The sequence below is a fragment of the Paroedura picta genome, chromosome 14 (assembly GCF_049243985.1).
Source record: "Paroedura picta isolate Pp20150507F chromosome 14, Ppicta_v3.0, whole genome shotgun sequence".
In the NCBI taxonomy this organism is placed as follows: Eukaryota; Metazoa; Chordata; class Lepidosauria; order Squamata; family Gekkonidae; genus Paroedura; species Paroedura picta.
The window spans coordinates 26,896,854-26,909,174 of NC_135382.1; the positions used below are offsets into that span (position 1 = coordinate 26,896,854).

General features: G+C 45.3%; 1 protein-coding gene across 1 annotated transcript; it reads right to left on the minus strand.

The window, feature by feature from the left end:
• Positions 1-1,709: 1,709 nt before the first annotated feature.
• CLEC3A (C-type lectin domain family 3 member A) lies at positions 1,710-8,053 on the minus strand. The gene is made up of 3 exons (XM_077309875.1): positions 7,934-8,053; positions 5,949-6,032; positions 1,710-4,212 (listed from the first exon to the last, which is right to left on the minus strand). The coding sequence occupies exons 1-3, from the start codon at positions 8,040-8,042 to the stop codon at positions 3,821-3,823; spliced, it is 585 nt and encodes a 194-aa protein (XP_077165990.1). The 5' UTR covers positions 8,043-8,053; the 3' UTR covers positions 1,710-3,820.
• Positions 8,054-12,321: the final 4,268 nt, after the last annotated feature.

The following is a 12,321-nucleotide window of genomic DNA, read 5'->3' on the forward strand; positions in this document are numbered from 1 at the left end:
ACACCCTGTGAGGTGGGTGAGGCTGAGAGAGCCCTGATATTACTGAAGAAGAAGAAGAGTTGGTTCTTATATACTGCTTTTCTCTACCCGAAGGAGGCTCAAAGCTGCTTACAGTTGCCTTCCCTTCTCTCTCCCCACAACGGACACCCTGTGAGGTGGGTGAGGCTGAGAGAGCCTTGATGTTACTGTTCGGTCAGAACAGCTTTATCAGTGCTGTGGAGAGCCCACCCAGCTGGCTGCATGTGGGGAAGCACAGAATCAAACCCATTTCACCAGATTAGAAGTCCACACTCCTAACCACGACACCAAACTGGCTCTCAGCCAAAGGGCAACCGCCCTGCTGCTCTTCAGAAGGCTCTTGAAAAGGCGCCACGGAATTTTACATCAGAGTTCCCTCAAATTCAGCGCTCACGACTGGCAGGTTTTTGTTCATTTTTGTTCTTTAAGCGGCCTGGGAGGTGCTAATCAGAAACAAGCCTTTTGCATTCACCCGCCACCAGCAGTAAAGCTAAAGTAGAATGGTTTGCAAGAACACAAAGGACGTGGACAAGTTTTGGGGCTTATAAGAATTCTCCATCAGAACCCATGGCCAGGCAGAGAGGAAAAAAACAGCAGGAAGGCTGGTGGGGAGAGGTAGAGAGATGTTCTCCCTCCTGGTGGAAAAGTCGGTGTATTCTTAGTTTGTCACTGGCACTGAAAAGGTGTGATGCACAGTTCATTACTGCCAGACTGCAAAGCATCAAAAATATCTCCAGCGACACCAAAAGCTAAGGCATTGTAGCAGCTCTTCCCTTGAAGGAAAAGGGAGAGGGGAGCCAGCCAAACTGTTTCTGGTTTTGTCAGAAAGTGCAGGTTCCTTATTGTAAGGGGGGGGGGGACAGGAATAAAAAAAAACAGTTCTTATGGTATTGAAATTAATTTCAAGCCGTGTGTTACAAAACAAGTCAGTAATAAGGTCCGCCAGGTATATGGTCAGGGCCAGTGCTAGATGCAGGCTGATCTCTCCCTATGCCGTCCTCATAAGGTCTTTTCCCATATGAAGTTTTGCCATCTATTTGGGGTTGTAATATTGTTGATTGGGATTTCAGTGGGTTTTTATGGGGTTTTATTGTTGGATTGTTGTTGTTACCCACCGCAAGCCAGTTTTGAGAGCGGCGGGTTATAAATCCAATAAATAAATAAATGAAAACCAAATAGACACACACACACACACACACACGGTTCCTTGACCTCAGTTACATTCACCTCCTGGTAAAGGTGAAACTGGGACTGGGATGTATGACCTCCAGCCCACCCACCCTTTCACACACAGCCTTGTAATGGCCTATTATGCACGGCCGCTGAAACATGGAGAACACAGAGGAGGAAGAAGAGAAGCAAACCGCTTACACACGGGACGGAACGCAACGGTGGCAAAACCCAGAGTACCCAATTATGCACGCGGCTACTCCGGAGCCACTTCTGGTTGCGCCCTGGTCCTGGGAAGCTCCACTTTCTTCCGCATCTCGCTAACACGGCTTTGTCGGCGGCATACGTTGACTCTGCGCCCGCTTGCCACCTGCAGCGTGCATAATTGGTAATTTTAGTCACCGTCATTCCACCCCGAATGTGGACCTTCCACTCCGTGCATAATGGGCCAATGAAACACAGCAGGCAATACAAGACCAAGAGCGCAAAAGCCATAATCTTGTGCTTTTTCAGGGAAAAAGAGAGAACTTTATTAAAATTTAAAGACTGCATGAAAAAAAAGGTTATTCAAACATGTAGATAGAACAGCACGGAAGCTACATTCCAGAGAGGTGGTTTCTGCTATCTATAATTATGCTGATAGCAGGCAAACATTAAATTCTACATAACAAGAGCAGGTTGTTACTGATATTTAGTTAAACAAATTCAGCTGAGCTACTGGTTCATGACTGAGCGGAGTGTTTAAGGTTATGAACATGTTTCTATTTTTAATGTCAAATGGGTAGCCATATTAGTCTGTAGCAGCAACATAAAAACATACATACTTCATGCTTTGTTCAGTTTCTCTTTAGTCAAAGAACAAGCTATCCAATCAGAACAGCTGGCTGACAAGGACCTGACTGATAGCTACTCAGTTCCAATATCCTGGAAGCTTTATATTAAACTCCAGATGCTTAGGAAACCAGGCAGACAGTAGAAGCTTTAATCGATTGCTAAGAATCCTTTCCCAGCAGTAAGCACCACTGAATTACATGGAATTTGCTTCGTATTGTACCTAGCAAAGATTGTTCACAGGTTCCAGAGTTCTAGTTCTCCTCCAACTCTGCCCTCTTTTTTGCATTCTAGTGTAAATCCCGGGATGTGATTATAATTTCATTAATTCCAAATTCCTGTTAGGCTCAAAGAACAAATGCATGGCAAACACAGATTCCAATAACATTAGCTGGGGCGATGACTTGTGCCGTTTTCAAAACAGAACCCTGATGGTTCTCGCAGTGTACAGCTTTTATCACAGCAACCCCATGTTGCTCTTTCCAATTGCATGGGAAACAAATTAATACAGAAATCACCTGCTTTAGGGAGAGGGGGATTTGCATTGGGAGAGCTGTGTATTTTAGTAGACAAGTGAGAATATCAACAGGGATGCAGGAGTGCATTGATCGTGGAGTATCCCAGTGTGGCTAAAAGCTGCTTGGATTGTTATTGTCAAAAGAGGGGGATCTCAGGAGTCCGACTAATGTATTCCTGTGCATGAGAAGGGTAATACACATTTCTTTCAGCAAGAAGTAGTATCAAGTGTTGAGACTCTGAAAGACCAAAGCAGATTCTGCAATCAGTTATCCTCTTACTTGGGACTTACTTCTAAGTAAACATGTAGAAGATTAGGCTACATATCAACCAGCCAACCTACAAGCCACAACATGGCTATAGTTCCCCTGCTATTCTCTGGTTATTGTGTAGTATCCATTTCCTTCTCATGCATAGTTTTATAGAGACCCTGTGTCTCCTGCAGGCTCTCAGATAACTGAAAGGAAATCTAGATCTCTGCTAGGTTAAACATGTTGTGGTTCTCAGGCTGAGATGGGGTTGTTTAATGACAAATTACAGGTGGGAGTGGCCAGTTCTCAAAAGGCAGTTCATATAGGACAGAGGAGATCAGGCAGGAAAGACACATGGAGACAAGGAAGGTGTGTAGATGTAGGAAGCAAAAATGGAGCAGGCAGAAGCAGAATGCTTTAGGATGCTTTGGGCTGATCCTGGATTGAGCAGGGGGTTGGACTAGATGGCCTGTATGGCCCCTTCCAACTCTATGATTCTGTGATTCTGAATGAAGAGTGGAAGCTAGGAGCAGAGCATGGGAGGTGTTTTGCCACAGAATTAGAAGGGAAAGTCCTGTACACTTTGGGTCCCACCATGTATGGTGGCCTGTTTGGTGAAACGTTGGTTGGTACCTTCCCGAGACTGCCGAAATGAAGTTGGTCACAAACCTGGTAACCACAATAAAAGAGGCACCCAAATTGTGCATTTCTTAACAGTGCCTAGTTGTGAAGCAAGACCAAGACCCAATGAAGCTACTTGATCCTTCAAGGTCAACCATTACCTTAAGACTATTACAGCAGCTCAAAGGAGCAGAGCTTCAGCCTGGCTCCTGGTTCAAATTTCCTTTCGATCATTTCACCGAATATCCTCAGCCACCGGTGGTCTGCGAAGCTTATGAGAACCTGTGTGGGTGAATTCGGTTATTGCCTACGAGCAGCATTTGAACTGGTTTATTGTGAACGTGGGTGTTTGCAAGCCTAGCATCTGCACCTTCTCAAAGCCACGTTGGAGGCCGCCCTAGCTGCAAATGCAATTAAGGGATGAGGAATTCGCAAATGTATCGTTTGAGGGTACGGCAGACTTCATCCGCCCACTTTCCTTGAGCCGACTGAGAAAGCGAGACACAATTTTTGCGTTTCCCTCCGTTGGGCTGTGAGCGGTCCCAGTTGAAGTAGTTCAGAACCATGCCGTTGACATCCACAAACTTCCCTTCATTGACCATGTCGGTGACACCTAGCCAAAAATCTGACGCACCCGGCAGGCTCTTTTTGCCGTAGTCTCGGAGCGCGTTGGTTTCATCACCGTCTCTGGGGATGGCTAGAGTGCCTCCCTTGGCGATACAGTCTTCATTTGCTTCATGGAAATGTTTGGCACCATCAGAAGCCAGGTAGCATTTCTTGTGGACTTTTGTTCCACGAAGACAGACTGGGAAAGGAAGATAAAGACTGTAAGCCCCTTTGAAACTCCTTTGGGTAGAAAAAAGTGGCATATAAGAACCAACTCTCCTCCTCCTCCTCCTCCCCCTTCTTCTGAAACTCTAGCTGCCCACTCATGCACATTCTCCAAAGCATGGCAAAGAGACTCCTCTGCCCCATGCTGGAAAACTCCTGGGATCTGGGAGTAGAGCCTGGGGTGGGGGACTCTAGGGAGGGGAGGACATTAGCAGGAGTCTACCCCCCTAACTGCCATCTTGTTCAGGGGGATTGATCTCCGCCATCTGGAGATTAGTTGTGATGCCAGGAGATTGCCAGCTTGAATTTATTTCTATAAATATTTATATCTCACCTTTCTTTGTGGTTTTGGATGAATTACAGTGATAGTTAAAATAATTGCTAGTTCAAACCAGAACAAACTAACAACCTCCCAGTCTTTCCTTTCCTCCCCGATTAAAAGATGTCTGCCAGTTTGAACCCCTCAAAACCCCCGGCAAGTTACTGAGTCTGGTGCCTCCTGAAGACCTCCAAGGAGGGCCCCTGCTCACCTCTTCAGGAAGCCCCTTTGACAGGGCAAGAGCCATGACAGAAAAGTCCTGGGCTCTGGTTAATACCTGTGGCTTCAGTTAATGTAATCGGAATTCAATCAGATACTCCATTTTGTCTCTAATTCCTTGCACTGTTTTTGTTTGGGAGGTGGAATAAAGATCAGGGAAGCCAAAAATTACTCTGCACTGTTATTTAAACTATTTATTTCAAAAGCCAGTTCCCCTCAGTCTCACCACACTGGTTTCATGGTGTACTGAAGAGGAAAATGGATATTTGTATGGACATGAGAGTAGACCAAAATATCAGGAAATAGGTGTGTGTACTTGGCCTGGCACCAAAGACAAGGATCTGAAGGTCTTTTCATTGCTTAGGAACACAAAATGCCAAAATAAAGTTAACTGTGCATGAGGCAAGTTCAGTGCTTGGCAAATAAAGTATCTAAAGTGTTACCTGTGGGAAAACTCCTTCTGAACATCAGCATATTCGTTTCCTTGAACAACTATTTCCAAGCAATTTAACAGATTAAAAAAAAAAGTTTTAAGACATTAACCATCCAGGGTTAAACACTTTGGAATCCTTGGCCCATTCTGCACACATTGGATAATGCAGTTTCAATGTGTTTTTGCAGCTGGATTATCCTGTGCAGAACAGGATAATCCACTTCTAAAGTGCATTGAAAGTGCCTTATCCAACGTGTGCGGAATGGGCCCTAGAGAATTTTAACACTGATAACGTGCTTTGCTCCTGACTTGGATTGCTGACCTGTCTCATCAGAGTGGAAGCTCAGCACATTCAGCCCTAGTTAATATAGAGAACAAGACAGAAAACTGTGCTGTGAGACTTAACTACGTAGGAGTGTTAGCATGAGCAGCCTGACTAGCTCTGACTAACTCGAGCTCATCAAACCGTGGAAGCAAAGTAGGGTGGTAGAATCACAGAGTTGAAAAGGGCCATAGAGGCCATCTAGTCCAATTCCCGGGTCAAGGCATGATCAGCCTAGAGCCTCCACGATGTTCTCCCATCCAGCTACTAACCAAGGATCAGTTGTAATTCCTGGAGATCTCTAGGCCTCGCCTGGAGCCCTGTTGGGAGGGAATCTGGTTGGTGAGAGGAGACATTTGGAAGACATAGTTCCTCTAAACGTTCTTGGAGCAGAAAGAAAAGAAAACCCAGCAATACCTGTCTGAAGCGCTTGCATTTCTTTCAGGGAGTTGACCTCTTGCCAAAGCTTGCCAATTTGACTCTTTAGGTCACCATCTTTCTCTGGAATAAGTCAATAGGATGGAATCAACACATTTGCATGCAATAAAACACATATATTTCCATTGTCCCCCTAAGCCCACTCTCCTGGGAGCGACTAAGCCCCATTGAATAGACTTGAGCAGGATTCTGCGTGGATTTGCTGAATGTTGCTCTCTTAGTTGTGGAAAGATGTGCAGGAAGGTTTCTATACCATGAATGTAAAAGGGTTTAACAAACTGGCTTCAGGAACTTGGGAACTGTCCTAGGATGAAGTTATTGGGGCTACTAATCTCTAACAGGGCTCTTAGTGCTTTCATTAAATTGCAAAGTACCAGTTTTTTGTGCCAGTGGTTACCAAGATCACTCATTCTCCATTCTAGGCCTTCCTCTCCTGCTCATCAAAGTTTACATCGACACCAATCTGAAGGAAAAAAGTGTTCTGTCCCTTTAACAGAGGCTTAACATGTGGAAATAGGCAGGTAAAGCTCTTCATGGCATGGAGGCTCTGGCCAGGAAATGTTTTTTAAGCTCCAAGTAAATTGCAGGCTGGAGTCTGGATTGGAAAGTGAATGCTGGATGGTGGGACACCAAGCAGGCTAGACTTTTGTTCTAGGTTTGCATGCTGCCATAGGCATGAACTCCTACAGCAGGGGTAGTCAACCTGTGGTCCTCCAGATGGTCATGGACTACAATTCCCATGATGCTGGCAGGGGCTCATGGGAATTGTAGTCCATGGACATCTGGAGGACCACAGGTTGACTACCCCTGCCCTACAGGGCTTCTCTACTGGTTCTATGAGGATGCTTCACGTGGAAACCAGAGAGATTTGTCAATTTTATCAGAAATGCAAAGTGGCTAAAAAAAAAATATTTCACTAATATTGGCACTTGTATGTTCATCTCTATGTCTTCCTTATGGGGCTGTTTTCAGAGAACCCCACTGAATTGCAAAAAAAAGGTTAAAAAAGGGTCTTGTCCTGGCAAGGATAGGTGACAGATGTAATATGTCTTCATTTATCCTACGGTGGCATCAGAAAGATGTATTGAAGAGTGTAAATGCCAGACACCTCAGCTGAATGCTGCGGAACTCTGTAGGACCTGAGTGATAAATCCTCATTACAACTCATGGCAGATGGTTTCGCTTGTTCTCAAGTTCCTTGGCCAGATGTTCATCAAATTTTGTCCTCCTTAGACTCCATGGTATGTAATCAGAAACGACTGTGTCTATTCTGTTTTCTCATACACCCGGGAAGCTGGTCAAATGGAGGACATGTCTCCATGCACATTTAGACTGAAATGAAACTCAAAAGTCTTGCAGGGTCAAAACTCATTCCTACAGAAGCAGCTCTGGTGAACTTGCTGAAGCTCAGACGGCACCAATCCAGATAAAAAGTTTGCTGAAAGCAGTAATATAATTGTGCTGCCATCACAACTAACTGGCAAACCCCTCTTGAGGTTTTCAAGGCAAGAGATGAGAAGAGGTGGTTTGCCATTGACTTCCTCTACATAGCAGCCCTGGTCTACCTTTCCTCAGTGGTCTTCCATTCAAGCTCTGACAAGGTTAGGCTAATCAGGACTATTCAGGTTGCTGAAAACAACAGGATGCTATCATGTCACTTCCTCTGGGGTCCTCAAATAAGTTCTAAGCATGACTAAGTTGTATGCTCCCCCTAAATCAGGGAACGTATGTCTATCATGTTCTATGCAGGCATCTGTGGCATGCTCCCACTCACATATTCCATATGCCACCATGAAAAGAAAGGCCATCTCCTTGTCATGGTGACCATAGAAGGTGCAACCATTTCAGGTCATGGCCACACACTGCAGTGGCTGCCGTTGCAAGGAATAACTAACCACCTGACCAGTCCTTTACATGATGAGCCATTAAGCATCAATTTCATTTCCCCTCTTCCCGCTGCTTACCTTTCACCCTCCGCTTGCTGTGCTTCCTGGCTTTCGACTGTCCAGCTGCCTGATCCAGCAAAAGCAGGGCAACCACCAGAAGGAAAATCAGAAATCCTGCGTGCGCCATGGCTGCTTTCAGATTCTGAGCGAGAACCTTCCCTGAGAGGCCCTTTCATCGCTCAGAAAGCCACATCCCCGAAGAGCTGGGCTGGGTTCAGCTTTATAAAAAGTCGAGCAGGAGAACTGGCTCAGTCCCTTGTTTACCGAATGAGCTAAAGCCTTCTGCTGGCTTCCACAGAAGGTACCTTCTTGTTCTCCGTTCTCTTCCCAGACTTCTATTTCCGGACAGTTCTGAGCAATTACATGTTGACTCAGAAGCCGTCTCTGCTGAGCCGAAGGAGGCCAAGTGGCTTTCTCAGACTGTTTAGGAACACTGTCAGCTGAACTGCTACAATTGGGATCAATGCTAAAGGCCAAGGGGGGGGGGGGGGGGGGTTAGGAGGCTGTTTAGAATAGCAGCCTGGGGACAGAGTCCGGTCTATGGATTTCCCATCTGGAAAAGCCATTTTTGGAAATAAGTGCCTGTCTTGAAAGCAACCTGTGGGACTGTGGTTATGCAGACCACTCTCTGGATCATGGATGAGGATTTTGCAAGTTCTGAAATAACAATGAGAACTTTATTAAGGGTCCTTCATGTTTAAAAACATTTTAAATCATAGAGTTGAAAAGGACCTCTAGGGTTATCTAGTCCAACCCATCTACAGAATGCAGGAAACTCACAATTACCTGCCCACCCGCAGTGACCCCAATTTCATGTCCAGATGATGCCTCCCCCCCAAAAACAAAAACAGAATCCCTGGCCTGGAGGAAATTCACCTTCTGACCCCAGAGTGGCAATTGGTATTTCCCTGGAAATGCAAGAAAGGGCCACAAGAGCCAAACACTGGCACACCCCTTCTGCCCACCCACCCACAAACTGCATAAGTTTACAGAATTGGCATATCTGTCAGATGGCCATCTGGCCTCGACTTAAAAACTTCCACAGGAGCAGAACCCACCACCTCCTGAGGAAGTCTGCTCCACTGAGGAACCACTCTAGCTGTCAGGAACTTCTGGATGTTTAGCCAAAAATTTGTTTGAAATAATTTCAACCCTCTGGGGCAACAGAAAACAACTCTGTTCCATCCTCTTCATGACAGTGAGATGCTGTCCTTCTTGGACCCAAGTATGATGGAAGGGGGCAGGGAACTATTGACTCTGTCTGGGGCAACATAGTGGCTGAGAAAGAACAAACTTACCAGCTGGTTGACAAGCTGTTCCTTCCTGAGCTGATCACACTACTCACTCTAAATGGGGTTCACTTCTCTTTGACCGATACCATTAGAAGCTTAAGGGTTCTGTTAGATCTTACTCTACTGCATAAATATGTTACTAAGGCAGCTAAGAATTCATTTTCCTAGTTACATTTAGTCTTTTCCCCCTACTTTCAAGGCTGCTGGCCATACTGTGCTACAACATTCTTGAAGTCTGATTACTGTAGCACCTTCCACATGAGGCTGCCCTTGAAGACTACATGGGAACTGTAATTAATACAGATGGGGACCTATCACTCCCATTGTGTGATCTCTTAACTGCTTCCAATATGTTTCTGAGTCCTGTTCAAGGTGCTGAGGTTTTTCTCTAATTGTCTTCATGACCTGAGAAGTACATACTTAAAGGACTGCAGAAAGTACATATGACAGAGCAACATCTTTAGGCATTGCCCCTCAACAGCCATGGTTAGGTGTTTATCTGCTTGGGGGGGGGGGCTCCTTATCAATGGCCTTCCAGAAGGATCAAAGAAGACCATCTCCATCCTGATAGCATTTCAAAAGGACTACAAGAGTGAACTTTTGAAGCCTCTTTTAGGGGCATATATGTTAATTGCCCCCCCCCCAATTTTTGTTGTCGTATCTTGTTTCCTTCACATGTAATAGATATTGTGCATTTTAACTTTCTTCCCTTCATTGGGTCTCAGTTATTAGGAGAAAAGTGACTTTATGAATATTTCAAATGAATAAAATTATCCTAGAACTTCTCTTCTGCAGCTCAGAATGTAAAATGAGATACCGTACCTTCTTGGTAAATATTCAGATTGCTCTGCAGATATGTGAACAAGAGTTCTTTAACGTTAATCTCTTTTCTCTATGAATCACTGTGAGCTACATGACCAGACCACCTAATTTTCGTTTGTGTCTTCTCTGCTTGGGGCTGAGTCTCACTTGTGAATGTTCTACATTCATCTTTGTGTGTGTCTGCATATGGGGAGCAGAGTTGAATTTCTAAGCACCTTTCCATTACAGATATTACTGGAAATGATCATTCCTAAAATGAGGTGCGATACAGTACAGGTGCACAATCTCATAAGCAAATATGGGGGGGGGGGGAAGAATACCTGGAATCCTGGTAACTTTTTTGGCAAATGCTCACCAAAATTATTTCCACGTGACTTGTGGAGAGTTAGTCTACCACCACCTATTGTTTATCGACATCCTAAATATGGAAGGAGAAGGGGCAAGGGAAAAGTGTGTGTGTGTGGAAACCAACTATGTCCTAGATATTGTTTTCTAGGTTTCGCAAAACCATCTGGGAATCTAAGACCTTCTCAGCAATTGGTTCATTCAAGGTCTCATTCCTGGGTCTGTCCCACACATTTTGGTTAGATCCAGTTACCTTTCCTGCTGTTGGCAAAGGAAGGAATGGTCCCCTTGATCACCAAAAAAGAGAGAGAGGCTAAACTGGAGTCACAGGACCTGCATGGATACAATCCAAGGGGGTTTGGGAGCTATAATATGGAGGGGGATTTGATGAGATTAAGTGAAAATGCTGACTTGGATCCAACCCGTTCCTTTTTATCACTCCATTAATGCAAACATAAAAGATGACTTATGGGCGCGAACGATCCAGCTCAGAACTTGCTGCCGTTCCACATCTCATATAAACCGGTCAGCCAAGTTTGCAGGGTAAAAAGAAACCTTTATTTTGATTACTTCATTCCAAAGAAGTAAACAGCACGGAACGCTGCATTTTCTGCAAGGACGTGGCTCCAGGAGGAGAAGTCACAAAGCTCTCCTTATGAGAAGCCATCAGAGAGCGGTTAAAAAAGCACGCTGGAAAACACAGCAATGATGATGATTCTGAGAACAGAAGTGTACTGGTTTTTCAAATGCTATTAAATGAAGCCTACAGGACGTTGACAGGGGGCTGATCAATTCCATTCTCAAATGACGGTTCTAGAGAGATGTAAAAAAAAAATAAAGCAGGTTTACACTCCGACTTCTCCACATGCAAAGAGTCTTTTTCCACACACAGGGGAGCACATATCAAGGCAGGTGGTGGAAAGCGCCATTAAATCATAGAATCATAGAGTTGGAAGGGACCTCATGGGTCATCTAGTCCAACCCCCTGCACTTTGCAGGGCCAACTTATAGCCCTGTAGGGTTTCAAGGCAAGAGACGTTCAGGGATGAGTTGCCATTGCCTGCCTCTGCATGGAGAGCCTGGGCTTCCTTGGTGGTCTCCCAAACACTAACCAGGGCCCACTCTGCTTAGCTTCTGAGCTCTGATGAGATTGGACTAGCCTAGCCTTAGGGAGCATATGTTATAACGATGACTTAATTCTCCAGTATTCTCACACCCAAGAGATTCTGTATCTGGCTACCTTTATTAACCAGATCGTTCTGTGGGATTTGCAAGCTCTACAAGGTTCATCAATCAGGAGCAATACTCAGATGGGCATGCACCTCCAACAGCTGTGGCGATCTCCAGCTGCCTTCAGCTCTGGACAAACTGCTGCTTCTCCCCCGGTTTTGTCCAGAGCTTGAGAGTCAATAATAATTAAGGGCTGTGAAATTGCAGCCAACTTATGGCAACTCTTCCTGAGGTCTTCAAGGCAAGAGACCAGCAGAGGCGGCGTATCATTGCCGTCCTCTGCACAGCAACCTGTATTCCTTGGCGATCTCCCTTCCAAATACTACCAATGGCTGACCCTGCTTAGCTTCCAAGCTCTGGCAAGCTCAGGTTGGATGTTCAGGCTGCTGAAAAAGTGATATGCAGAACTATTCTACGTGATTGCTGGTAACAGCAGTATCTTTTAGGCATAGTGACTCTTCTCATTCTTAAAGCAGTAGAACCAATATACCACAGTGACCCATGAGAAAGCCGTGGTTCAGTAGGAAAGCCATGGTCTGCAGATGGCCTGAGGTTCAAGCCCCTGCAGCTCCATTTAAAAGGTAAGAGGTAATGTGGGAGGCCACTCCCTGAAACCCTGGGGAGACCCTGTTCATCACAGTAGACCAGGGGTAGTCAAACTGCGGCCCTCCAGATGTCCATGGACTACAGTTCCCAGAAGCCCCTGCCAGCGAATGC

Bases quoted from the DNA above. Each gene is read 5' to 3' on its own strand.
- CLEC3A (XM_077309875.1), bottom strand. From the start codon at position 8,042: ATGGCGCACGCAGGATTTCTGATTTTCCTTCTGGTGGTTGCCCTGCTT. The intron at 6,033-7,933 runs GTAAGCAGCGGG...GACTTATTCCAG, and splicing joins CAGCAAGCGGAGGGTGAAAG to AGAAAGATGGTGACCTAAAG. The intron at 4,213-5,948 runs GTATTGCTGGGT...TTCCTTTCCCAG, and splicing joins AATGCAAGCGCTTCAGACAG to TCTGTCTTCGTGGAACAAAA.